Source organism: Lissotriton vulgaris, chromosome 7, assembly GCF_964263255.1.
Source record: "Lissotriton vulgaris chromosome 7, aLisVul1.2, whole genome shotgun sequence".
In the NCBI taxonomy this organism is placed as follows: Eukaryota; Metazoa; Chordata; class Amphibia; order Caudata; family Salamandridae; genus Lissotriton; species Lissotriton vulgaris.
This window is the reverse complement of record NC_141695.1, coordinates 1,050,033,820-1,050,061,016: the sequence shown is the minus strand read 5'-3', so window position 1 is coordinate 1,050,061,016 and position 27,197 is coordinate 1,050,033,820. Positions and strand designations below refer to the sequence as shown.

General features: G+C 48.0%; 1 protein-coding gene across 2 annotated transcripts in view; it reads right to left on the bottom strand.

Moving 5' to 3' along the window:
* Positions 1-27,197, bottom strand: part of SEC24A (SEC24 homolog A, COPII component) — a 590,503-nt gene that overhangs the window by 239,843 nt on the left and 323,463 nt on the right. For both annotated transcript variants that reach the window (XR_015297552.1, XM_086931494.1), the window contains exon 12: positions 3,671-3,726. Coding sequence is in view for 1 of the 2 variants with exons in the window: in XM_086931494.1 (XP_086787620.1) it covers positions 3,671-3,726 (56 nt within the window). In the remaining variant the exon portion in view is untranslated. The remainder of the gene's footprint in view (positions 1-3,670; positions 3,727-27,197) is intronic.

Here is a 27,197-nt window from a genome sequence, read left to right as displayed (position 1 = left end):
AGTCTGCAAGATTAAAGTCTAATGGGCCTCTGAATGCTTTCAACAATACAATAATCAAAGCTTACTTGGGTAATACACCTATTTGAAAAACTTGCCTATATACCAGTGTCCTGAGACTGGTTTTCGAGGCACCGTTGTGAAGGTCTCATTATGAGACACGCTTTCGTAACTAGAAAAATGCATGCCGCCATACACCCTAGTAGGAATGAGGTCTGTCAAGCTGTTGGATGCAGCATTTGTATAAGTTGGTGGCATTGCCGAAAAGTGGCTGACATTCTTTCCTCCTAAGGATACGTTTCTCCCTTTTTAGTATCTCCAGTGGGTCCTAGATAAATTAGAAGTTCGCGACGCGAAGAGTTTGACTTCATGTGATTATATGCAAGTCCAGATTTGCCAAGAGTTTGGTTGTTATTTCGAAATCCAACTGTGCTTGACGCTTCGAAGTTGCCTTTATCAGCCTATTGTGTAGATAGGGGTAAATGTAAATCATCTTTCTGTGGGGATGAGCTGAAACTACCACCATGCATTTGGAGTATGTTCTTGGTGCGGACTTTAGATCGAATAGAAGGACTGGGTTCTGATAATGAGCTTTTCCCTACCCCAACTCTTAAGAATTTTCTGTGGTTTTCTCTATGGGAACGTTAAAATATGAGTCTTGGAGATGCACAGAACACATCCAGTCACCTTTCATTAAAATGTGGATATATCGGACACAGGGCTAACATCCTGAATTTTTGTCTGTTGATATATTTGCTTGCTTGCCCTAGGTCGGCAAAACAGCACAAATGGGGGTGAGGTAAGGGGCGGGAAGGGTAGGCGGGTCAAGCACAAGTCTGCAACACCCCACAAAGCAGATGCTCTGGCACAGTGTTCACTATGCGAGGTCATCCATGACTGAGGCGAAGACGGGGATACCACACAAGAAGGTACAAGGGAAGCATTAATCGATTGAGTCCGCATACTCCAACGTCCCACCGTCTTTCCCCAGATTTTCAAATCTCTTGCGCATTCTCGTTCGTATGCACTTGCCACAGCCTACGTTCCTCTGCAAGCGACCACGCACTCAAATCCAACAAACATTTGCGCCATGGCAGGGGCAGAGATATCCAATGTATTGCTATGCATCACTGGCCCAATACTCCACAAGCCATGGTATTCAATATCCCAATAGCCATGTCTGCTAGGACAAAAGTCCTAGCAGACATGGCTGACCATTCTGTCCAGCTTGACTCCTGTGATCTCACCAAGCATGTGCAGTACTCCAACCTAGTAGTTCTCTAATGGAGGACAACTCTGCGCCATGTGTAGAAAAACTGCCTGGGATACTCCACACCTAGGGCATGCAGCTGGACGACCAGGAAAAATCCTGTTCAACCACTGCAGCATAAGATATGGCCGGTGTAAAAAATAAAAAGGTGTGAGCTTGAAGCACACATTACTTTAAATGTCCTTCACCTGTGAGAACGCCCATTTCCACTTTGCGTCCATGAAAGGGTCCCCCAGATCCGCCAACCAGCTAGCGCAGACATGTCTCACTTTTGTCAGCCTTGAGTGCAGCACATAACCAGGAGACGTGTCCCCTACTTGTGCCTTGGTCCAATATGACACAGAGCGTACAGGATTCCTCTGGAAATTTCGAACAGATTCCTCGCGTCATGCGGGAGAGCTTTGCAAATTGAAAGGAACTGCCCTGGAGTCCCACTAAACAGGGTGTCAGCATCTGTCAAAGTAATGAAGATGCCAGTCAAATACATATCGCCCACTGTCCGGCAGCTGCCCTTCAGCCATTGCATTATTCATCAAGGACTGCATTTGCTGGAAGGGTTTCCACCACCACAGAGGGAGAAATCGCACATATGGGGCCACATGTAAAACCCTCCAAACTACCTGCTCCCATGCTACTGCCACCTGCCTCATTATGCGGGGGGAGGTCCGTTGGTACCCGGTGCCACTCATCAGTAGCTTGGGAGGGTATTGTCATTCACCAAGCCAGCCAGCAGGCAGTTTTCCGAGTTGTGGCCCTCGCTGCACCACACAGCAGCATACTGCAGCAGTCCTGCAAGATGACAAAGCTGCAAATCTGGGAGACCCAGCTCGCCCTTGCTGGAGCCCAGTTTCAATATATCTAACTTGACCTGGCTCCTCTTGCCTGCCCACATTGTTACCAAAAGGCTGTTTAGTTTAAAGAACATAACCCTCGAGAAATCACAAAGTTCTGCATTGTGTACAGACAGCGGGTCAGTAGAACCATCTTACTCAGTGCTACCCTACCAATCACCGACACTGGGAGTGTAATACAAAACTGGACCAATGTACGTAAACCAGTCTTAGAGATTACTTGTCTAAAGTATGTCCCGCGATTCTAAGAATTCAAGGATTAAATTAATCCCCCACCTATAACAGCCTTATTTAATAAATTTAGGCTAGGAGTTTTTTCCCATAGCATCTTTTACCTGCTCATGGTAAAAAAGCAAATACTTTACTAACCTATGCCCTAAGGGCTGCCATGAATGGAATGAAGAGCATTTATTATTTGTCTGTTGCACCTATGTAAACCAGTGTGCTCACTGTATGGCCCCCTTTGCTAGCTTCTTGGGCTTAAAGATCGGCACAAACATGAGAATTTGTAAAACAGATTATGATCAAGATCATGGTCAAGGGTGTGACATTTACAAACAATTGCTGTTGTTGGGGAACACAAATATTTGTAATTCACAGCATTTGGAAAGCATGTGTACTATTGCATTCATTAAAAAAAAAAAAAAAATACCACCAGCCTCATGTCTGTTAAAGCTATGTCGGTCGCGAAAGTTTGTTGTTCAAAAAATTTTGGGAAGCACTATTCTAGAAGCCTCACCTCTGACATTGCATTATTCTGAAAGAAAGGGGAGCCAAGATATTATTAGTACAAGACTGACTTGTACTCACTGCACCACTCCTACTCATCTGTAGCTTTACGTCATACTTAGCACAATGCGCTTAACCTTCGTCCACAATCCTCATCTTGATTCTTAACTGTACCCACAAACATTAGAGGACCCTTCTCAGTACCTAAATATCCATATGCTACCACACTCCTAATGATGCTCTGCTTTAACTGCTGAACTTTTTGTAAATTACCTTAGCTTTCAGCAATAGCTCCAATTTTGAACAGCCTTGTCTTTTAGTTATCGGTGTAATACCCCTTTCCCTATAATGTTTCATCACTGAAACGTCGGCACCTAAGCTATCTGACTTATTAGCATTCCCCAGGCTCAAATCATCAATTCTACTGCTTTCAGCTTTAGTACCTCACCTCTTCTTTCAGCTTATCCTTTAGGATTCACTAGCTTTCTCTTTAACCCTTGCCGCTTTCAGCTTTGTAACCATATTCATTCTTGTTTCTACGCTGGAACCATAACATTGTTATCTCTTTCACTTGATGATCAGCACATTTTAACACCAACTCAAATTTCTCAATCCAAAGTCTATTTTCCCAGGAAAAAAATAATAAAAAAATAAAAGTTCAATTTTAAGAAATTTAATTTAACATAAAATCAAATGAAGTACAGAACTGGCTAACATACTTAATAGTACTACATGTGCTGTCTTCAATACAATTTTTACAATCAGGCAACAAACATTTTGTACTTTATACAAACAGGACGCATGCTTCAGAGATGGGCCTTACCTCTTTGCTTTCATTCAAATTTACAAGCAAGTTTTCAGGCATTGGTATAAACACATCTGGAAGAAGAACACAAGTTATTCAAAAATGATCCTTCCAATTAAGATGAAAAGTCAAATGAAAAGAGGTCTAGACATCACAGGTTTAACCAATTGTTTCTTAATGACAAACGTCAAGTGAGCTTTAAAAGAGATGAATATAGATACTTAAAAAGTGAATTAAATATACTCAAACAGTGCACTTTTTACTGTTTTAATAAATGGATTCATGTCAATTACAGTATTAATATGTAGTGCAATGAACCTTCAAATTGACGCACATTGGGAGTTTAATGGAAGCTTACTTACCCTGTAACCATCTGTTCACAGCATGTAGTGCTGTACAAACACATGCCTTGCATTCGCCTGGCATTTAGTGTAGGGCATGAACCTTGGCAAGTTCTTTTTCATCAAAGTTGCTTTCAAGTCATAAGACCTATTGCAATGACACACTTAGCCCACAATGCACCAAGACAAAGAGTCCACCTGAGATTGTATTCTGCTAAGCAAGTGATTAGTGTAGGTGTAGTGTAGTAGACAAAAAGGTATGAACAAAGCATTGTGGAATAAAACCTCAGTGAAGACATTTGCAATTTAAGTCAACTTTGGCATGCGAAAAGACATTACACACTACAAACAGATGGTTACGTGACCCTTTGCGGATGCCCACTGCCTTGAAAGGCACCCATGCAAGGGGTGCATGTCTAGCTTTATGTGTGGTAAGATTACAATGATAAAATTGCATTGCATGAAGATATCAGGCTCAGTAATCTTTCTCCCATCCTCACTGTTCCAGAAAATTGTGTCTGAAAAAGAGGCAGGAGCTTTAGGCATGTCATCATCCTCCAATGGTTAGGGGTAGGCTTTCCCCATAACAGCATTTAGAACAGACCCTACAAATGGTAGGACCTTATGGGGCCGGAGATAGGATTTTTCTGACACTGATGGTGAAGGCTGAGTGATGTAACAAAACCACTGTTGTCTTTAGTGTGTACCTTGCATTGCTCTCTGCTGATGCACTATACCACCCAGTACTCAATGGAAGACATGAATATCACTTCTCCGTAGGTTCACAGCCACTACTGCTAAACTTTGTAAAGACCCATAGAGCTGTAGTGTCTCCAAAGGGTAGAACTTTGAACTGGAAGTGTTGCCCACTTACCATAAAGCGCAGGTAGCGATGGTAAGCTGGATGTATGAAGATGTGAAAGTAGATGTCCTTGAAGTCAAGGGCCGCTGTATATTACTCTTTTTGGAGCAGATGGATCAAACCCTGTGTGTTAGTCATGGGGAAAAGCTCAAACAGGATGTAGTGGTTTACTGGCTTGAGGTCTAGTATCGGCCGCAGACTGCGGTCCATTTTGGAGATTAAGAATTACAGAAAGCAGCCTCCTTTGCTACACCAGATCAATGGCTCATTTGGTTGTACGTGCCTGCACTACGTCTTCTATCAGTAATAGATGGTTGTGAGTCGGTGGTGAGGTAGTATGTTTAGTGGCATGGTGTGGACCGTCAGGCAGTAGCCTTGCTGTACAATTGAGAGGGCCCGTTTCTTGGAGGTTATTTCCCCCAAGAAGGAAGAACCTCAGTCTTCCGTCGACAGGTCTTGTGTCTCTTACAATGGATTTCAGGTAGGTATTTGACTAGCTCGTCCATCTCCTTCCAATGATGGTGGCTATCTATGGAGAGCATTCGGACTGAACTGCCAATCCGTACAACTGAGAGTGCCCGTTTCTTGGAGGTTATTTCCCCCAAGAAGGAAGAACCTCAGTCTTCCTTCAACAGGTCTTGTGTCTCTTACAATGGATTTCAGGTAGGTATTTGACTAGCTTGTCCATCTCCTTCCAATGTTATGTTATGTTATGTGTTTGTTGAGCGCGACAGCTGCCCCAGCGACGGGGCGTCCTGGCGCTAAGAACCATATCATAACCTACTGAGGAAAGGGAGAGGAGGGGACTTACAGGGGAGGGAAGAGGTGAGTTAATAGCTTTACGGAAAGCGGACAGGTTGTCAAGGCAGCGGATGTGGAGGGGGAGGGAGTTCCAGAGCTTCGCTCCCAGCAGTCTGAAGGAGCGTCCTCCGATGCGGCAGAACTTCGTGTGGGGAACCAAAGCTAGGTGTTGCCCCATAGAACGAAGGTTGCGTTGGGGTATTAGGGTATTATCAGCGAGCGTAGGAGTTCGGGGCCCTCAGTTTTAAGAATTTTGAAGGCAATGGTGAGGGCTTTAAATTGGATGCGGGCTTCCACGGGCAGCCAGTGAAGTCTGTGAATGGTAGCTCTCGCGGAGCACCTTCTAGGAAGGCCTACTATTGCCCTGGCCGCAGAGTTCTGTATTCGCTGAAATCTCGTGGTCTCAGCCTTGTTCGCGCCTAGTAACAGGACACTCGCGTAGTCCAACCGGGCAAGGATGGTGGATTGGACGATGAGCTGCCGTGTTCTAGGGTCAAAGAAGCCTAGAATGGGATTAAGGTTTCTCAGCAGCCCGATAAACGTCGCGGCTACTTTTTTGGTGTGGGTCTGGTAGTTGAGCGCGGAGTCCAACCATACTCCCAGGTTTTTTGCCAGAGGTTTTGGGGGGTGGGGGTGGGGGGGGGGGGGGCTGGGCCCAATAAGGAGGGCCACCAGAGGTCACTCCAGCAACTGGGGTTCTTGCCCAGCAGCAGCACCTCGGTTTTTCCTGCATTAAGTTGAAGGCAGTTTGCAGTCATCCAGTTGGCGACGGCGGCCAATCCATCTCTAAATCTTGTGGCGTCGGGGGAGGGCGCCTCATTGAGGGTGATTACCAACTGTGTGTCGTCGGCGTACGACCCCAGTGTGAGATCCCATTTTTTGGCCACTTCCGCAAGAGGCTGCATGTACAAGTTAAAAAGGGATGGACTGAGGGCAGAGCCCTGCGGGACTCCTTGGCCTATAGCTTGTGGTTGGGAGATAAATGGGGGAGCTGACACCCGGAAGGACCTGCTCGTAAGGAACGAACTGAACCATTCCAGTGCCAGGTCCTGGATCCCAATGCTTTCCAGGCGTCTTAGAAGGATATCATGGGAGACCGTATCAAAAGCTGCGCTGAGATCGAGCAGTATCAGCGCAGCACTCTGACCGGTGTCCATGATCCTCCGCAGGTGTTCAGTGGTGGAAAGGAGTGTTGATTCCGTACTATGCCCCGGCCTAAACCCGTGTTGGGAGGGGTCCAAGATGTTATTTCCCGCAATATGGTCATTTAGTACGATGTTCGCATGAGCCTCTGCTAGTTTGGACACCCAGGGAAGCAGTGAGACGGGCCTGTAGTTCTCCGGTTTTGTGGGGTCTAGGGTGGGTTTTTTAATAATGGGAGTGACCAAGGCCTGTTTCCAGCAAATGGGTACTGTGGCCGAAGAGAAGGAGAGATTGAGGAGCAAGGTCAGAGATGGGAGGAAGAAGTCCAAAGCTCCCAGAAAATGGACTGGTCTCATAGGATCTGAAGGGGCACCGGATTTCACCTTCCTGCAGAATTTAGCTAGATCCTCATGAGAGATAGCTGGCAGACAGGTGAGCCTGGAACCCTTGAAAGGGGCGTTGGGAGAGCTGGTGCGATCTGAGGGGTTGTGTGTGAAGGAGTTGTAAATCTTCCTCACCTTTTCAGTAAAGAAAGTGGCGAGGTCTTCACACTGCTGAGTTGAGGAGATATTGAGGCAGGGTTGCCACCGTTTTGTAGTTTTTGGACTATTTTAAAAATAGTTTTCGTGGGGTTGGGGCTGGAACTAATCTCCTTAGCATAGAAGGCTGCACGAGCAGCGAGTATAGCTTTGTGGTATGCTTTGAGCACGGCCAGGTATGAGTTTTTGTCCTCGTGGTTGTAGTCTTTCCTCCAGTGTTGTTCTGCTCTCCTGCATTCTTTCCTAAGTAATTTCAATTTCTCGTCGTACCAAGGGTTGGAGGGGGTGTTACGTCCTTTAGTCCATTTGGCCGGTATAATAGAGTCCAGTCCCTTGGTGATCCAATCTAGGAAGGCAGCATACGACGTGTGAATGTCATTTGTACACTCAAAGTTTGGTTCGCCTAAGCTGGCAGAGAGGTCCATATTATGTAGTTTGTGCCAGGGCCGTTTCAGACAGGAGGCGGGTGCCGTTCTGTTGGGTGGGATGGCGACCGGAATGGCAAATGTGACAAGGGAGTGATCAGTCCAGGCCATGGGCTTAGGAGGATCAGCTCTGGGTTCTGGAATGTTGGTGAAGACCGGGTCAAGTATGTGACCAGCGATATGCGTGGAGATGCGTATGAGAGGGGTCAGCTGCAGGGCTGTTAGGTCCGCTAGAAGATTACTGATATTAGTGTCCGAGATGTCATCTAGGTGGAGGTTAAGGTCCCCTAGGATCGTGAAATTAGCGGAGCTAATGATCAGAGCATGGGCTGTCTCTAGGAACTCCTCTATGAATTTCGAGGAAGGCCCCGGGGGTCTATAGGTAACAAGCGCATCGGAATGACCTCATTTTCAAAGTGGCAAAAAAAAAATATAGGAAGCATGACGTGTATACGGTTTAATTAAAAAAAAAAAAAGATGACAAAACAACACAGCCAGCTGCGAGAAAATATTCCACCATACAGGTAAGTGTGGGAGGAAAACGTTGAATGTTTGAAAAACGCGTGAATTTTATGATGCTAGGTGAAAGTAAATAACTGGCTAATTTTTGGCAAACCCCTGCTTCTGTAACAAAAATCAAACCCATCCATATGACAGATTAATTAAATTATTCCTGGTGCCCGTTTTAAGGAAAAAAATAAACAAAAAAGAAGCCGGAGGGAAGAGAGGGGAGGGGGGAGGAGAGCGAAAGGATCGGAGACACGGCGACACGGCAGGTAAAATAAACAAAAAAAAAGCCGGAGGGAAGAGAGGGGAGGGGGGAGGAGAAATGCGACACGGCGGGAAGGGGAGGGGGCGGAGCGGGTCAAATAAACAAAAAACAAGCTGGAGGGAAGAGAGGGGAGGGGGGAGGAGAAGTGCGACAGGGGAAATGCGAGACGGCGGGAAGACGGACATGCACGCGCCCGTGACTTTTAAGGTCAATGCGCATGCGCATAAGCTTAATGCGCATGCGCATTGACCTTAAAAGTCACGGGCACTGCAAGGAATCGCCACGATTCCTTGCAGTGCAGATAAAGAGTGGATAACTCGCAATACTCTCGCCTTGCTCGATGCGCATGCGCATCGACAGGCGAGACCTAAAAAGGCCAGAAAGGGAGAAGTGAGGGCTGGTGGAGATTTTAAAACACGCGCATTCACAGCCAGTAATGTTTTCCTTTAAAAAAGAGCAGGTAAAGGAAGTTCTATAGATGGCGGCAATGCCGCCTCCCCTAGAGTCTCTATTGATATAGGTCATAGTGAACCCATCCGGTAACGTTAGATTGGGGATGCTGGTTAGTTCATCCCTAAGCCAGGTTTCACACAAGAACATAATGTCTGGGTTCTCGTCTATCAGAAGCGTTTTTACCTCCGCATGGTGTTTTACCAAGGACCTGACACTGAGCTGGGAGATAGTGAGCGAGGCCTGGTTATTTCTGGTAGCTTTGTGTCTAAGTAGACGTGGCTCAGATATAGCTCATTTACAGGCCTTACATTGAAGAGCAGTTCTTCCAATGCAGCCCTCTAATTTGTCACAGCGTGGGCCCGGGTTGAGTGCCCAGAAGAGGAATGATGGTGGCTATCTATGGAGAGCATTCCGACTGAACTGCCAAACCTCCATTGTGTAATCATTGCCTTTGGGGAGTTGGGGGGCGACAACCCTAGCCTTGACGTTGTCTTTAAAGTTGGATGTCAAGGTTTTAAACATACTATGGAATATGGAGATGTGCAGGGCAAGTTATGGACATAGTCTGGATCAAGATGTTGTCATTCTCTTGCACTATAGGAAGATTCACATTGTGTAGCTGTGCTATCCTCTGTATAACTGTACGAAGTGGAGTCATTGGGGGGAGGGAGTGGTCTGGATCAAGATGTTGTCATTCTCTTGCACTATAGGAAGATTCACATTGTGTAGCTGTGCTATCCTCTGTATAACTGTACGAAGTGGAGTCATCGGGGGGAGGGAGTATAAGTTTCCTCGACAGGACAATGGGCCAGGTCTGAATCGTCCAGGAGGTCAACAGAATAATCCTACCAAGGAAATTTTCCCCTCACCCTCCACTGATGCAACAGGATTGTAGTATAAATCCTGAGGTTTGTATGGGCTTGTCCACATCAGTATTCGGAATGTGAGGAGATGTGTGGAGAAGGAGTTTGGGTTTGCGAGGCTGAGCAGGTGGTAGCAGCAGTGGTGGATAAGAGGCCTGGAGATAAGGAGCTGTTGTGGGGGATAGTGGCACTGCCTCTAACCTTCTTACGAGGAAGAAAGGTCTGAGTCTTCTGGGAAGCTGCTCCTCATAAGTGACTCTCTCACTATTTTGGCAACTGTAAAGTGTGTTTGTTCATTTGAGAGGTCAGGTGAGGATTTTCCCATAGAGAGATGTCGAATATGCTACTTACCATTATGCATCTGTTCTTGGCATGTAGGGCTGCTGACATTCATATCTGTGCATAGATCGCAGCCTAGTGTTGGGTCCGGATGATTGCACATTGTTGTCCTGGAAGAGTCTTCGAAGTATCACGAGATAGGTGGCTCCTCCCCTGGACTACAGTGCGCATGGGCATCGACTCCATCCTCAGAATGTTTTTCACCATTGTGGCAAAGATGGAGTGTAACACTGTAAGTGATGACCATGCTAAGAGTAATTCCGAGTGCTGCAGCCGCTACAGGCGCCGGGGAGGAGGGCGGGCGATATGAATGTCAGCAGCCCTACATGCCAAGAACAGATGAATACTGGTAAGTAGCATATTCGGTTCGAGGCATGTGGGCTGCTGAATTCATATCTGTGCATAGAATATATAGCAGTCCCTCCATTAGCGGCGGCCGCCTCTGCCAGCTGCAGCAGTTTGAAAAAGTGTTTTTAGAACAGCCTGCCCTACAGCTGCCTGCTGTTTGGAGTGCACATCTACGCAGTAGTGTTTTGTAAATGTGTGTGTGGTAGACCATGTGGCTGCTCTACATATGTCTTCTAAAGGAATATTGCCAAGGAAAGCCATGGAGGCCCCCAACTTTCGCGTGGAGTGGGCTCTTGGGGGAACCGTTAATGTGGGCTTGGCCTTTTGATAGCAAATCTGAATGCACTTAACGATCCACCTGGCTATACCTGCTTTGGAAATGGGGTTACCTTTGTGTTGTGGCGAAAAGGCAACAAACAATTGTTTTGTTTTCCTAAAATCTTTTGTCCTATCTATGTAGTACATTAGAGCTCTTTTGACGTCTAGTGTGTGGAGCATTCTCTCTGCCACTCACTCAGGATTCTGGAAGAACACTGGCAGTTCTATAGTTTGATTGATATGGAACTGTGAAACCACTTTAGGCAGAAACTTGGGGTTAGTGCGGAGTACCACCCTGTTGGAGTGAATCTGTATGAATGGCTCCTGGATAGTTAGCGCCTGAAGTTCACTAACTCGTCGTAGCGATGTGATTGCTATTAGGAAAGCCACTTTCCACGTCAAGAATTGAATCTCGCATGAGCGGAGAGGCTCAAAAGGTTGACCCATCAGCCTGGTGAGGACCATGTTTAGGTTCCATACAGGCGCTGGTGGGTGTCTGGGAGGAATAACTCGTTTGAGTCCTTCCAGAAAGGCTTTGATGGCAGGCACTCTGAAAAGCGAGAGATGCTGCCTGTTCTGGAGATAAGCTGCTATCGCGGACAAATGTATACAAATGGAAGCATAGGCCAGATTGCATTAGTATAGGTGTAACAGGTAACAAATGATGTTGTGAGTAGATGCATCTAGCGGGTTGATGGTGTGTTCGGCACAATAAATGACAAACCGCTTCCATTTTGCCGCATAACATGCTCTAGTGGTGGGCTACCTTGCCTCCCTTATGATATCCATACAGTCCGGAGGCAAGTTAGCCAAATTCTAAGACCTCAGGAGCCAGATCGCCAGGTTGAGCTGTTGCGGATCTGGATGCTGAATGTCGCCATGGCTCTGCGTCCAAAGCCTGGGTGTGAGGTGCAGCCTTTGATGCGGTACCACGGAGAGTTCTAGAAACGTGGTGTACCATGCTTGGCGTGCCCACCTTGGAGCGACCAGGATGAGAGTCATCGAGTGTTGCTTCAGCTTGCGTGCCACCAGCGGTATTAGAGGTGCTGGGGGAAAAGCGTACGCAAATATGCCTGACCAGTTCATCCATATCGCATTGCCCTGCGACTGTGGGTGTGGGAACCTGGCGGTAAAGCTTTGGCAATTGGCATTTTCCTTTGTGGCGTACAGGTCTATCTCTGGATGACTCCACTGCTGGAAGTACGGCTGGAGTACTGATGGATGTATCTCCCACTCGTGCATTTGGTGGCTGGACCTGCTGGGCAGGTCCGCCATCTGATTGTCCTTACCCGGGAGGTGTTCGCCATGAGGAAGATGTTCCTCTGAATGGCCCACTTCCACATGCTCTGAGCCAGATGAGACAACTATGGAGAGTGTGTACCTCCCTGCTTCTCTATGTAGTACATGGCCGTCATGTTGTCCGTCCGGATCAACACAACCTTGTTGCACAGATGTACTTTGAATGTTTTCATCGCCATGAAGATAGCCATCAGTTCCAGAAGGTTGATGTGCATCTTCCTTTGCTGTGCTGTCCATAGTCCCTGCACTGTGTAGTGGAGTACATGAGCTCCCCATCCCTGGAGAGATGCATCCGTTGTCAGAATAATCTGCGTCACAGGCTCCTGGAACGGTCGGCCCCTACAAAGGTTTTGTGGATTCCACAAATGCAGAGAGTTGTATGCGCGACCGGTCACCAACACTAGGTCTTTAAACTGTCCGTGAGCCTGATTCCACTGACGTGCTAAGCACTCCTGAAGCGGACTCATGTGTAGTCTCGCGTGCGGAACTATGAAGATGCAGGAGGCCATCATGCCTATCAACTGCATGTACACTCGTGCTGGAAGCGAGCGTTGTGGTTTGAATTGTATCAGCAATTGCATGCTGTTGATTCTCACTGATTTTGGCTGTGCTTTGGCTGCCAGAGTATCTATTGTCGCGCCCAGATACTGCCGTACGTGGGCGGGCTGAAGGTGGGACTTTGGATAATTCAGTGAGAACCCCAGATCGTGAAGAAGTGAATGGTGTGGGACATGTGGTCGGCACACTGCTGGGCCGACTTCGCCTTTATAAGCCAGTCGTCCAGATAAGGGTAGACGTGAACGTTCTGTCTCCGTAGGTGTGCAGCCACTGTCGCCAGGCACTTGGTAAACACCCTGGGCGCCGTAGTGACTCCGAAAGGGAGGACCTTGTACTGATAATGCGGATTCTGAATGGTGAACCTGAGGTATTTTCTGTGTGACGGGTGTAGCGGTATATGGAAATACGCATCCTTCAGATCTAATGTTGCGAGGAAATCTCCCTGACTGAGTAACGGCAGAACCTGCTGTAATGTGAGCATGTGAAAGTGCTCTGATAGAATGTACTGGTTTAGGGGTCTGAGGTCCAGTATGGGCCTGTCCTTTTTTGGGATCAAGAAGTACAGCAAGTACACCCCTGTACCTTTTTCTTCCACAGGCACGAGCTCTATGGCTCCTTTTTGCAGCATGACGACTACCTCCTGCTGCAATAATTGCAAATGCTCTGTGGACATAGGACGGTGTCTTGGGGGTATGTTGGGTGGAGTGGATGTTAACTCCAGACAATAACCGTACTGGATAAGTTGCCTCACCCACCTGTCTGTGGTGATGGATTTCCAGACCGGCAGGAACTGTTGCAGTCTCCCCCCGACCGGAGTGGAATGGTCAGGGGGCAGTGACAAGACGTCACTGTTTGTTGGTGGCGGAGGATCGGGAGCTGTTGTTACCACGACCTCTGCCTTTGGTGCTGTTTCCACGATAGCCACCCCTACTCTGTTTGGTGTAGGTGGGTTGCGTGCCTCCTTTACTGTATGGTGTCTGCTGGGACAGCTGGCCTCTGGCAGTTCCTCTTTTGTTGGAGCGACGAAAGGAACCACCCCATAACTGCTGCGACTGTAGAGCCCCCATAGACTTTGCAGTCTGTGTCCTTTTTTATTTTTTCCAAGGTGGTGTCTACCTCCGGGCCAAATAAGTGATCAGGGTTAACAGGCTGATTCAGTATGGTGGTTTGTATCTCTGGCTTGAATCCGGAGATTCTCAGCCAGGCATGTCGTCGTAAAATCACACTTGTATTAATTGCCCTGGCCGCAGTGTCTGCCGCGTCCAGCGCACACTTGATAGATGCATTTGACATAAGTTTGCCTTCTTGTATTAGCATCTCTGCCGCCTCCTTATACTCATCTGGCAAGTGTTGTAACAGGGTTTCAAATGTATCATAATGAGCCCTGTCATATCTGGCTAGGAGTGCCTGTGTTGGAGATGCGCCAGATATTGGCCGCTTGAGCTGCCACCCTTTTCCCTGATGCTTCTAGCACTTTAGATACCTTGTCAGGGGGAGGAGCATCACCCGTTTGAGAGTTCGCCCTCTTCCGGGCATTGGAAACAACCAGAGAGTCCAACGGCAACTGCCCCTTGATATACGTAGGGTCACCAGGTGCCGGTTTGTATTTCTTCTCAATTCTGGGGTTCATCACCCTTGCCCTTGTGGTCTCCTTAAAAATGTCCCCAGCATGTTTTAGGACACCCTTTAGCATTGGCAGAGTCTTGACAGTTCTCTCTGAGGTTGAGAAGGTGTCAAACAAAAAAACTCCTCTTCTACAGGGTCGGCATGGAGCTGTACATCATGATTTTTCGCTGCCCTTTCAATAAGTGCATTAAACACAGCCGTGTCTTCAGTAGGCGAGGTTTTAACAGCATAAACCTGACTGTCTGGGGCAGTTTGTGGATCTCCTGGGTCAGCAGCGTCTGTCCAGGGTTCAGCGTGATCTTCAGGATCAGTGTCTACAGGATAGCTGTACTCCTCATGGTCACCCTCCCCTGCCTCCACATCGGAGTATGTGGGAGAGATAAGGGCAGTGTCTTGTCCATGTGGTGTTATAGGTTCATAGAGAAGAGGTGACGTAGCAGAATTCCTCTTTCTTTAATGGAATTCTATATGATTCCATAGGCTGTTCAGGGGTGATCTTTCGTTTGAAAATAGAAAGTCTACCCGTCTCGGCGTCGATGAATTGCCTCAACGGATCTTCAGGCGGAGGCTGTCAATGCTTGGTGGCCTCCTCCTCAGTTGTAGGTTTCGGCCCCCGGACACCTTCTTTGTCGCTTCGACGGCCGTCCTCGGGGCGAAGGCCTTAGGCACCACTTTCGGCGGCAGTGTGAACTGGATGGGTGCCGACTGTTTTGGAGGTTTACTGACCGACTTCGGGGGCGGAGTAGCCTTTGGTCCGACAGTAGTAGCCTTCTCTTTAATACGTTTCAGCGAGTCCGACACCTGCTTCGAAAAGGAGGCGGATGGCTGTGCTGACTCGACGGGTTCCTTCGAGCCACCACCGGGTGTGGACTCGAGGCCTGTACTGCTCCGAGCTTTGTCGGGTCGACGCTTAGGATCGAGAACCTTCTGAGTTCGGAGTCCTTTGTCTGTGTCGATGGCCTTTGATGCAGACTTCTTCGGGTCAACGTCCTTGACCAGTTTCTTCGGTACCCCAGTCTTCGGTTCGACACCCTTCAGCGACCTCACCGAGTCAATAACACCCTTCTGCTTAGTCGGTGCCGATGGTTTAGAGGTCTTCGAACCGACCAAAGCGATGCGCACTTTTGGTTTCGATTTAGCGTCCAACGCTTTCGGTTGTGTAGACACCGATTCTTTCGGTTTCGATTTCGATCGGTCAACCGATGGCTCGTTAGAAATGTCGGTAGCCGGGCCTTGAGGCGGGGCTGTAGAACCAAGTGTACGATCTTGGGTAAGGCCATGTGGCGATCCCTCGACCTGAGCCTTCTCGAGTGTTTTAGTTATGGCCCCCGTACCAACGGTTGGGCCTAGCTCCTCGCTCGAGCTATCTTCCATGGCCGCGAAGGCCTCATTGTCGTCTCCTACCTCGTCGACGACTTCTTCAGTATCGACCATTTCTACATCTGCGTCGTAACTGGAGGCTATCTCCGAAGCTGGATTAGACAGGTTCTCCTGATCTTCCTGCTCGACTCCCTCATCTTCCTTGGCATCGAAGATGTTCACCGGGTCAGGTGTCGTCTGCTGGGCCTCCTTCCGCGCAGCGCGTCGAAGGCGAATCGTCTTTTTGGAGCGGAACCGAGAACAAGCCATGCAGCTGGTTTCATCGTGATCTGGAGATAGGCACTTGTTGCATACCGGGTGGACGTCGATGTGAGGATACTTGGAGTTGCAAACGGGGCATCTTTTGAACGGGCTCCGTTCCAGGATGGTTCGTCGATAAGGCCTCTGGCGTCGACCGGGCATTAGTGTCTAAAAGCCACGCGGCTCTTCTTGATGTCCGGCTCGGGACAGAGCAAGAACAAGTTCTGGTACCGATCGCGAGACAATACCGACGATAACTAAAGGCCTTTTGGCCAAAGAGAAAGTTTATTAATTCCGAACTTGAGTTGACAAATAGACATCCGAACCCAATGGCGGAAAAAAACAATCTGAGGATGGAGTTGATGCCCATGCGCACTGTAGTCCAGGGGAGGAGCCCCCTATCTCGTGATACTTCGAAGACTCTTCCAGGACAACAATGTGCAATCATCCGGACCCAACACTAGGCGGCGATCTATGCACAGATATGAATTCAGCAGCCCACATGCCTCGAACATAAAGATTTTCTTCTGCCAGACAGGCACCTCTCGGAGATGCAGAACGATCATGAACCTGCTTGAGTCTGACCTGTAAGTCGAGGGCTCTTTTGGAGCCAAACTGGGGAAAGGTCTGGATGTAGATTTCAAGTCTGTTTCAGCTCAGAGACAGGGATTTCTGGGCATCAGGGTCAAGGTGGCATGGATGGGTGGAGACGCTTGGTTGCCCATGACCTGAGGTGTGCTGGAGAGTGAAAGATATTGGCTTAATGAACTGGACCTGAGGTTCGGTGACTTTTTAGGCTAGTCTGAGGGCTCGACCGTCGCCCTCAACCTGGGGATTCTTTCAAGCTCGAAACACACCCTCAAGTTTAGGGGATGGGACAGAAGTCCCAAGATGAATTCTTTGTCCAGGAGTCTGTGCTTTGGCATACCTGGAGCAGCTCATCCCCAACTACTGCCTTTGAGGTGTCAGGAGACATCACAATCCCAGCTCAAACCACCTTGTGCTAGCTATGGACTGGATAGGGCTGCCTGCTCCCCTTGGGTGCAGAAACATTATCACTATCCCAAACCGATCCAGTGTCTCTGGCAACTCCTGCATCTACATTTTATGGAGTGCCAGACAGTACTTGTTTCTTTGATTGATGAGCAGACTGATTCTTTGTGATTAAAAAACAAGCTCAGGTTACAGGCCATATGTTGGTCTGACCAGACAGAGTAAGTTTGCGTTGCACTTTAGGCTACTTTGTTGTTCTCCCCAAAATGTGCTCCTTGCACCCTGCCATGGTCATTGACTGGAATTCTCTAAGGAGCTACGTCCATGCCATACCGAGGTGAGTTCTATTGGTCACTCTCCCAGGAGCAAAACAAAGGTTCCTGCAGCCTTTGCGGTGCAGGTGCAGACCCCCAGCCTTCAAACCTCTCAGCCAAAGACGTATGACTATATGTGAGATACGAAGCGTTATGGGCTGCTCCTCTCGTTCTGTAGGGTTGTTTTATCATTTTGCACTATGCCACGGTTTGCGTTGGTGAAGTTGTTGTGGTGCTGAAAAGGAATGTCTCAAAGGCTTGCACCAAAGACAATTGCTGCCAAAAGTAGTTTTCCCTTCGCTGGGGTCGAAGTTCTCACAGCTGGCACAAAATAAGCGCTGTCAGTCCCAGAGATGGCACTTCACTGTGAAAACTAGATAGCAGAAATAAACAATCTGAGCTAAAGATTGCACTGATGCATTGCAGGCTAAGGGTGGACTCACTACAGGTCATATGAACCTAAAACTAGTTGGAAGAAAAACAACTTGCAAATGTCTGGGCGAAACACCCAATGTTTGGCCGAAACACCCAATGTCAGAAGTAGGTCAAGTTTAGGTATCTAAAGCCACACTTGCCATAAACATATATTACTTCGGATTATGGTGGCTATGCATCAAACAAACAATGGTTTAATTATCTCACGCAGTACTGGGCAGGAGCAAAGGATTGGTTAGCCATAGCATGAGGGAACCGACGGGAGATCCATGTAACATTTTCGATATAGCCAATTCAGATGTCAGTGATTTTATCTGCTAATTTTTTAGCCTGAGCAATACACACTTACTTCTATAGGTGATTAAAACGCAGCAAGATAAAACAGTAAAAACAGGTAAAATGAGGTGTCCTTGTAAACTGATTAAATACTTTTGTTTATAAAGGGTATGTGTCACAAATGTGTAAGTGAGACAATAACAAGTGTGGTCTTTTCGATGTGTCTATATTCATCCTCTTGGCTTACCTCGGAATGGGTTTAACACACTAGAGAACCTTTTTTCTCAAAAAAAGGGATTAATTTCCCCATTTTGTATGTGCACACAAAAATCATTTAGGATTCTAATTCCAAACTACACAGTAATCCAGATTCTGGGGGAAATAGAAGTTTGAGTGCAGATAACGTGCTGTCCCTCAAATTGGCAGTGGTGAGCTAATACTGTAACTGCTATTATCATGTTTTATAGCTAAAGCATTACCTACACAAATAAAAGGAAACACAGAAAGCACACCTTTAGGAGTTTTAATGAATTTAAGCCAGTTTGTGAGCTATCAGTGAAGGAGTCTAAAAAGCACAGTACTTTAATATTTGTGCAGTTGGTTCCATTTGATTGTATGGAAAACAATTTAATGGAAACCATTTCATCTAAATTGTTTAATGGAAATTTTCAGAATGAATGGTATTTACCTTTTCATAGAAACCAATTCATAGAATGTCTTTTTTTGGCTTTTGCAGGCTTACTTTTAATGTATAAAAGCAATGGTTGCAGGTCTCACTTTCAGAAACAGTTTTGCAGGAGGATTTAAATCACTGTTTTACTTCAGGGGACCTCACTCCAGATTTATATCTTTTAAATCAAACAATTTCTTCGGATGACTTTAATTTGCTGACATATCACCATGCCTAAACATCATCCTACCTGACCCCTTACAACCCGCGCCAACCCTGTCCTTAAACACCCCTCACCCCGCCTAAACTCCACCCATCCCTGAACCCTAAAAGCCCTTTCTACTCCCACACTCCACCCATCCCAGAAACCCTGACCAAACCTAAATTACACCCACCCCTGAACCCTATACTACACCCACCCCTGAACCCTATACTACACCCACCCCTGAACCCTATACTACACCCACCCCTGAACCCTATACTACACCCACCCCTGAACCCTATACTACACCCACCCCTGAACCCTATACTACACCCACCCCTGAATCCTATACTACACCCACCCCTGAATCCTATACTACACCCACCCCTGAATCCTATACTACACCCACCCCTGAATCCTATCCTACATCCACCCCTGAATCCTATACTACACCCACCCCTGTATCCTATACTACACCCATCCCTGAACCCTAGAAGCACATTCTACCCCTACACGCCACCCATCCCAGACACCTTAAAAGTCCTCACCACCCATCCATGACCCCTAAAAACTCCTCACCACCCCTAACCTCTATCCATCTCAAAAACCTAAAAAAACCTTTCTACCTTTTAACTCCAGCCATTCCATAATTCTTGAAAACCCTGCACCACTATAAACTTCACCCAATCCTGAACCCAAAAAGCGCTTCACGCGCCCTAACCTCTACTCCTCACAGAACTTAAAACACTCATCGCCCTAAACTCTGCCTATTCATGAACCCTAAAAAACCCTTACCCCCCCCCCCCTATAATCCACTAAAAACTACTTTCTATGCCTGAAATCCATTCATTCCTGGCCTGTAAAAATCCTGCATTACCCCAAAACATTAGTAACCCTGAAACCAAAACCCCTCGCTAGTCCTCAACTCTACCCAAGTTTAATATATTTTGGATTTTTCCTTAAAATAATCTTTCCTTTGAAATGTTTCCTTTAATTTTCGATTTATGTGCATTTCCTTAAAATGGTCTCTTTCTTAAAACTGTTTTTCCATTATTTGGTTTCTTCAATGTGGTTTCTCAGTTTTCTTATTTCCATTAATTCACATTCATCAGTTTATTCAAGTATATCATGCACCCCATCAGAGCGAAGAAGGAACCACGCACAATTTATTGCATATATTAATAAATATACCCACCCAAGGACCTTTTTTTAAATCCCACCTCGAGTTTCCAAACTGCTGGATGTACTTTAAATCTCACGCATTTCATTTTTGATGGTTGATGATTTTAGAGCTGCATCTAAATTGTAAAACAGATCAGTTTCCAAAACGTTCTCACCCTGCTTTAGCCCTCTGCCCTACTCCGTCCTCGTCTACCATCTCGGAATCTGCAATGGCGTCAGCCACTTCTACTAGAGTGAATGCTAGTCTACACATCCCCCAAGAGCACAGACGTCTTGTCTACGTTTTAATGAGAAAGTGAGGTATGCTTTATTAACGAATGAATGAGGACAAAGTCGTAGACAGTGAATTGAAGTTGCCACTGTGAGTCCGGATTAGACCTATTTATAATAGCATTTTTGGACAAAGGTGGTTAAAAATAGCACAGGAATGTATGATAAAGCCAGCATAGTACAGGGATTAGCAGTAATTGGCTTGCAATTAACAATCAGCCCTCGTGAGGCCAGAGCAAATTACCGATTTAGAGAATGCGAAGACTGCATTGGCCTCAGTTCAAACTTCTGAAAATCCATTTAAATAAACAAATGCCTACTGTCACACGGACGTATGCCGACAATGCCCATAGCGTGCATGAACTCTCGACCTGTTACTACTCACACATGCATCCCTTCTCTAGAGCACAGGGGTAACCAGAATTTACCGAAAGTGTGTACTAGCACGCGGGCACACTGAATGACCACAGTTTCCTCACGTGACGCTAAGTTTACTGCGTGCAATGGAGCAGACAGTCAGGCGTGAACCATTACCCATCTATTAAGAAACATTAACTAGCTAAGTAGTGTTCGGAGTATGAGCAACTACATTTCGATCTTGATTTGTCTACGGCCCAGTTACAAAAAAATTACGGGCATGGTAAAACTAAAAGTGAAGTAAAGGGCAAAAAATACTGCTGGACTATAAAGTGAATTTGATAAGTGTAGCAAGTAATTAAATGAGGCGTGTTCGCTCATACATTTTGTGTGTGCTCTGCACGTCTATCTAAAATGCACCTTACTTAAGTGGCATCATCTATTCACAGAATAAAATTCCTTACAACAAAATGGATGGATGGATGAATAAAGGGGTGAAATATATAGTGCGCTGATACTGCGAGGTGTGCCCCAGTTCTCCAATGAGAAAAATAAAATAGGACCTGTGAGCGACCCGAATATGATTAATAGCTAGAAAAACAAGCATTCGAAATGCAATAGGTCTCGCTTTTGTGAGTGTTTAAGCTATTTGCATTGTAAATGACAATGCCTTTTATTTATCTGTGTTGATAATTAACACATAAATAACAGGCAATGCCATTTACGATGACAATAGCTCAAATTCTTGTAAATGCACGACCTATATCACTTCAAAGAAGTGACTGACATTGTCCGGCTGCTTGGAAAGTGAAAGCGCGCATGGCACGCTGAATGTTGCAGGAAAGCATGTCATGCCTGCAGTAGAAGAAACACATTAAAGAAAATAGTGCTTACAGAATAAATAAGACGGACAGTGTAACAACAGAAGTAAAAGGACCAGTCCTCATGGGAGGTTACAAATGAAGACAGGGTGGTATGAAGGATGGACTACCAAGCCTATTAACGAATCAGAAGCCAGCATTTACGAAGGGCAATGACACAAGACAATGCACAATATGGGCGGAGCTTCAAGTCCATTCTTGAATACAGCATGCCTTACAGAGCAGCGTATGCGCTGTCCGGGCTCGGCCTAAAAATGAGGCCGCACACATGCCCGTACTGCCAGATGGCTCCGGATGCCAGTGCTGCTGTGTTTTCTCTTTCCCCAGAGTATGAGTGTTTTTTAAGTCTAGTCTGACAGCCTAGCTGACTGCAGATTATTATGGTCAATGATTTTAAATACATGTAGAAGACTTTGGCTCTGCCTAGACAACAATTTATCTTTTCACTTCATGCTATATTATCAGTTTAAGGTATATATATGCCTCCTGTGAAGGCGCGAGGCATTATTTTACATCTCAAAAGTGTAACATATGTTGCATACTGAAATCAATCCTTTTTTTTTTTACAACTGTAGAGTTTTCTAAGTGTTTTTGTAAGGGAATGTATCACACACAAATAGACATATGTTTGACACACAGCCTTAAAGGCACACAACCCACCTGCTTTAGAACAAAATAAGCACTGGCAATGCAAATGGCTTTAATGTGGGAACACATCAAAATATAGGCATACACAAATGCAGTTTGCATTCATCAGCACATTAAAGTCAGACTAGTTGAATTTTCCAATGCTTGTTTACACTTAGAATAAGTTACAAAAAGGGGGTAGGGTCGCACACTACTCACACACCGGCGGAAGTTGCCCCTAAGGACTCTGGTCATTGTAGTAGAGTGTTCGCGATGCATCATCTTTCGATCTTGCTATCTTCGCCATCCCTGGACACGTGTTTCGGGTTTTCAACCCTCATCAGCAGGGATAGGCAGTGTTCTGGGGTCGCCGATGGCTGCCAATATCTGCCGGTATAGTACCACTCCGGCGCGTAGGTGCGGGATCCCAGGCTCGCCAGCCCGCTGCTCAAGGTATGATGATGCATCGCGAACACTCTACTACAATGACCAGAGTCCTCAGGGGCAACTTCCGCCGGTGTGTGAGTAGTGTGCGACCCCACCCCTCTTTGTAACTTAAAGCTCCCTTGAGCAGCGGGCTGACGAGCCTGGGATCCCGCACCTACGCGCCGGAGTGGTACTATACCTGGCAGATATTGGCAGCCATCGGCGACCCCAGAACACTGCCTATCCCTGCTGACGAGGGTTGATAACCCGAAACACGTGTCCAGGGATGGCGAAGACAGCGAAGATAGCAAGATCGAAAGATGATGCATCGCGAACACTACTACAATGACCAGAGTCCTAAGGGGCAACTTCCGCCGGTGTGTGAGTAGTGTGCGACCCCAGCCCTCTTTGTAACTTAAAGCTCCCTTGAGCAGCGGGCTGACGAGCCTGGGATCCCGCACCTACGCGCCGGAGTGGTACTATACCTGGCAGATATTGGCAGCCATCGGCGACCCCAGAACACTGCCTATCCCTGCTGACGAGGGTTGATAACACGAAACACGAGTCCAGGGATGGCGAAGACAGCGAAGATAGCAAGATCGAAAGATGATGCATCGCGAACACTCTACTACAATGACCAGAGTCCTCAGGGGCAACTTCCGCCGGTGTGTGAGTAGTGTGCGACCCCACCCCTCTTTGTAACTTAAAGCTCCCTTGAGCAGCGGGCTGACGAGCCTGGGATCCCGCACCTACGTGCCGGAGTGGTACTATACCTGGCAGATATTGGCAGCCATCGGCGACCCCAGAACACTGCCTATCCCTGCTGACGAGGGTTGATAACCCGAAACACGTGTCCAGGGATGACGAAGACAGCGAAGATAGCAAGATCGAAAGATGATGCATCGCGAACACTCTACTACAATGACCAGAGTCCTCAGGGGCAACTTCCGCCGGTGTGTGAGTAGTGTGCGACCCCACCCCTCTTTGTAACTTAAAGCTCCCTTGAGCAGCGGGCTGACGAGCCTGGGATCCCGCACCTACGTGCCGGAGTGGTACTATACCTGGCAGATATTGGCAGCCATCGGCGACCCCAGAACACTGCCTATCCCTGCTGACGAGGGTTGATAACCCGAAACACGTGTCCAGGGATGACGAAGACAGCGAAGATAGCAAGATCGAAAGATGATGCATCGCGAACACTCTACTACAATGACCAGAGTCCTCAGGGGCAACTTCCGCCGGTGTGTGAGTAGTGTGCGACCCCACCCCTCTTTGTAACTTAAAGCTCCCTTGAGCAGCGGGCTGACGAGCCTGGGATCCCGCACCTACGCGCCGGAGTGGTACTATACCTGGCAGATATTGGCAGCCATCGGCGACCCCAGAACACTGCCTATCCCTGCTGACGAGGGTTGATAACCCGAAACACGTGTCCAGGGATGGCGAAGACAGCGAAGATAGCAAGATCGAAAGATGATGCATCGCGAACACTCTACTACAATGACCAGAGTCCTCAGGGGCAACTTCCGCAGGTGTGTGAGTAGTGTGCTACCCCACCCCTCTTTGTAACTTAAAGCTCCCTTGAGCAGCGGGCTGACGAGCCTGGGATCCCGCACCTACGCGCCGGAGTGGTACTATACCTGGCAGATATTGGCAGCCATCGGCGACCCCAGAACACTGCTTATCCCTGCTGACGAGGGTTGATAACCCGAAACACGTGTCCAGGGATGGCGAAGACAGCGAAGATAGCAAGATCGAAAGATCGAAAGATGATGCATCGCGAACACTCTACTACAATGACCAGAGTCCTCAGGGGCAACTTCCGCCGGTGTGTGAGTAGTGTGCGACCCCACCCCTCTTTGTAACTTAAAGCTCCCTTGAGCAGCGGGCTGACGAGCCTGGGATCCCGCACCTACGCGCCGGAGTGGTACTATACCTGGCAGATATTGGCAGCCATCAGCGACCCCAGAACACTGCCTATCCCTGCTGACGAGGGTTGATAACCCGAAAGACGTGTCCAGGGATGGCGAAGACAGCGAAGATAGCAAGATCGAAAGATGATGCATCGCGAACACTCTACTACAATGACCAGAGTCCTCAGGGGCAACTTCCGCTGGTGTGTGAGTAGTGTGCGACCCCACCCCTCTTTGTAACTTAAAGCTCCCTTGAGCAGCGGGCTGACGAGCCTGGGATCCCGCACCTACGCGCCGGAGTGGTACTATACCTGGCAGATATTGGCAGCCATCGGCGACCCCAGAACACTGCTTATCCCTGCTGACGAGGGTTGATAACCCGAAACACGTGTCCAGGGATGGCGAAGACAGCGAAGATAGCAAGATCGAAAGATGATGCATCGCGAACACTCTACTACAATGACCAGAGTCCTCAGGGGCAACTTCCGCCGGTGTGTGAGTAGTGTGCGACCCCCACCCCTCTTCGTAACTTAAAGCTCCCTTGAGCAGCGGGCTGACTAGCCTGGGATCCCGCACCTCCGCGCCGGAGTGGTACTATACCTGGCAGATATTGGCAGCCATCGGCGACCCCAGAACACTGCCTATCCCTGCTGACAAGGGTTGATAACCCGAAACACGTGTCCAGGGATGGCGAAGACAGCGAAGATAGCAAGATCGAAAGATGATGCATCGCGAACACTCTACTACAATGACCAGAGTCCTCAGGGGCAACTTCCGCCGGTGTGTGAGTAGTGTGCGACCCCACCCCTCTTTGTAACTTAAAGCTCCCTTGAGCAGCGGGCTGACGAGCCTGGGATCCCGCACCTACGCGCCGGAGTGGTACTATACCTGGCAGATATTGGCAGCCATCGGCGACCCCAGAACACTGCCTATCCCTGCTGACGAGGGTTGATAACCCGAAACACGTGTCCAGGGATGGCGAAGACAGCGAAGATATCAAGATCGAAAGATGATGCATCGCGAACACTCTACTACAATGACCAGAGTCCTCAGGGGCAACTTCCGCCGGTGTGTGAGTAGTGTGCGACCCCACCCCTCTTTGTAACTTAAAGCTCCCTTGAGCAGCGGGCTGACGAGCCTGGGATCCCGCACCTACGCGCCGGAGTGGTACTATACCTGGCAGATATTGGCAGCCATCGGCGACCCCAGAACACTGCCTATCCCTGCTGACGAGGGTTGATAACCCGAAACACGTGTCCAGGGATGGCGAAGACAGCGAAGATAGCAAGATCGAAAGATGATGCATCGCGAACACTCTACTACAATGACCAGAGTCCTCAGGGGCAACTTCCGCCGGTGTGTGAGTAGTGTGCGACCCCACCCCTCTTTGTAACTTAAAGCTCCCTTGAGCAGCGGGCTGACGAGCCTGGGATCCCGCACCTACGCGCCGGAGTGGTACTATACCTGGCAGATATTGGCAGCCATCGGCGACGACCCCAGAACACTGCCTATCCCTGCTGACGAGGGTTGATAACCCGAAACACGTGTCCAGGGATGGCGAAGACAGCGAAGATAGCAAGATCGAAAGATGATGCATCGCGAACACTCTACTACAATGACCAGAGTCCTCAGGGGCAACTTCCGCCGGTGTGTGAGTAGTGTGCGACCCCACCCCTCTTTGTAACATAAAGCTCCCTTGAGCAGCGGGCCGACGAGCCTGGGATCCCGCACCTACGCGCCGGAGTGGTACTATACCTGGCAGATATTGGCAGCCATAGGCGACCCCAGAACACTGCCTATCCCTGCTGACGAGGGTTGATAACCCGAAACACGTGTCCAGGGATGGCGAAGACAGTGAAGATAGCAAGATCGAAAGATGATGCATCGCGAACACTCTACTACAATGACCAGAGTCCTCAGGGGCAACTTCCGCCGGTGTGTGAGTAGTGTGCGACCCCACCCCTCTTTGTCACTTAGAATAAGTTGTTCATGGCACATGGCAAAATGAAAGACGCTTCCAATGGTGCCCCGCATCAGGGTTTTGACCGAGGACCCACAGAAATTTCAAACACCCAACCTCCAAAACGTGCACTGGAAAGATACAACAGTCAAGACTGCTCCTGCACTTAAACGCTAAGGCTGCCTTACCCTGCGCCTTTCTACATAACTTCCGTTGCATGCATCTGTCATGCTGCACCACTATCATCTGCACATGCACATATCGGCACACCTCTCTGGGCAAGATAACAGCACACATGTGATCGCAAGGACTAACAGTAAAGAAAGAAGCAGGCAGTGCAAATAGTTTTTCCCATTTTACATACTGAAACAGTTTTAACCCACTGACCCACATTAAACATAACTGATATGATGACTGAAAATTAAAAGTAACAAAATGTTTGAAAAAGCAAACACTTGGAACACTTGGAACATTTAGTAGCCAAAATATAGGCTACTAGGGTCTGTGTAGCACAAAACGCCCAGACCCTTGTGATGAAGACAATAGCCATCTGATACACGTACCCATACTGAAAGCTAGGATGCAGAGCCGCCGGCCCGCTTGGGCTCCCAGACGGACCCGCGGGGCCCGAAGGCACCTCGGCGGCACCAGACGGAGGGAAGCGCAACCTCATGGCCACGAGGAAGACGCTGATCTCTTCCAGCGTCGCGTGCAGCCCAGGGACCGGCGGGTGTG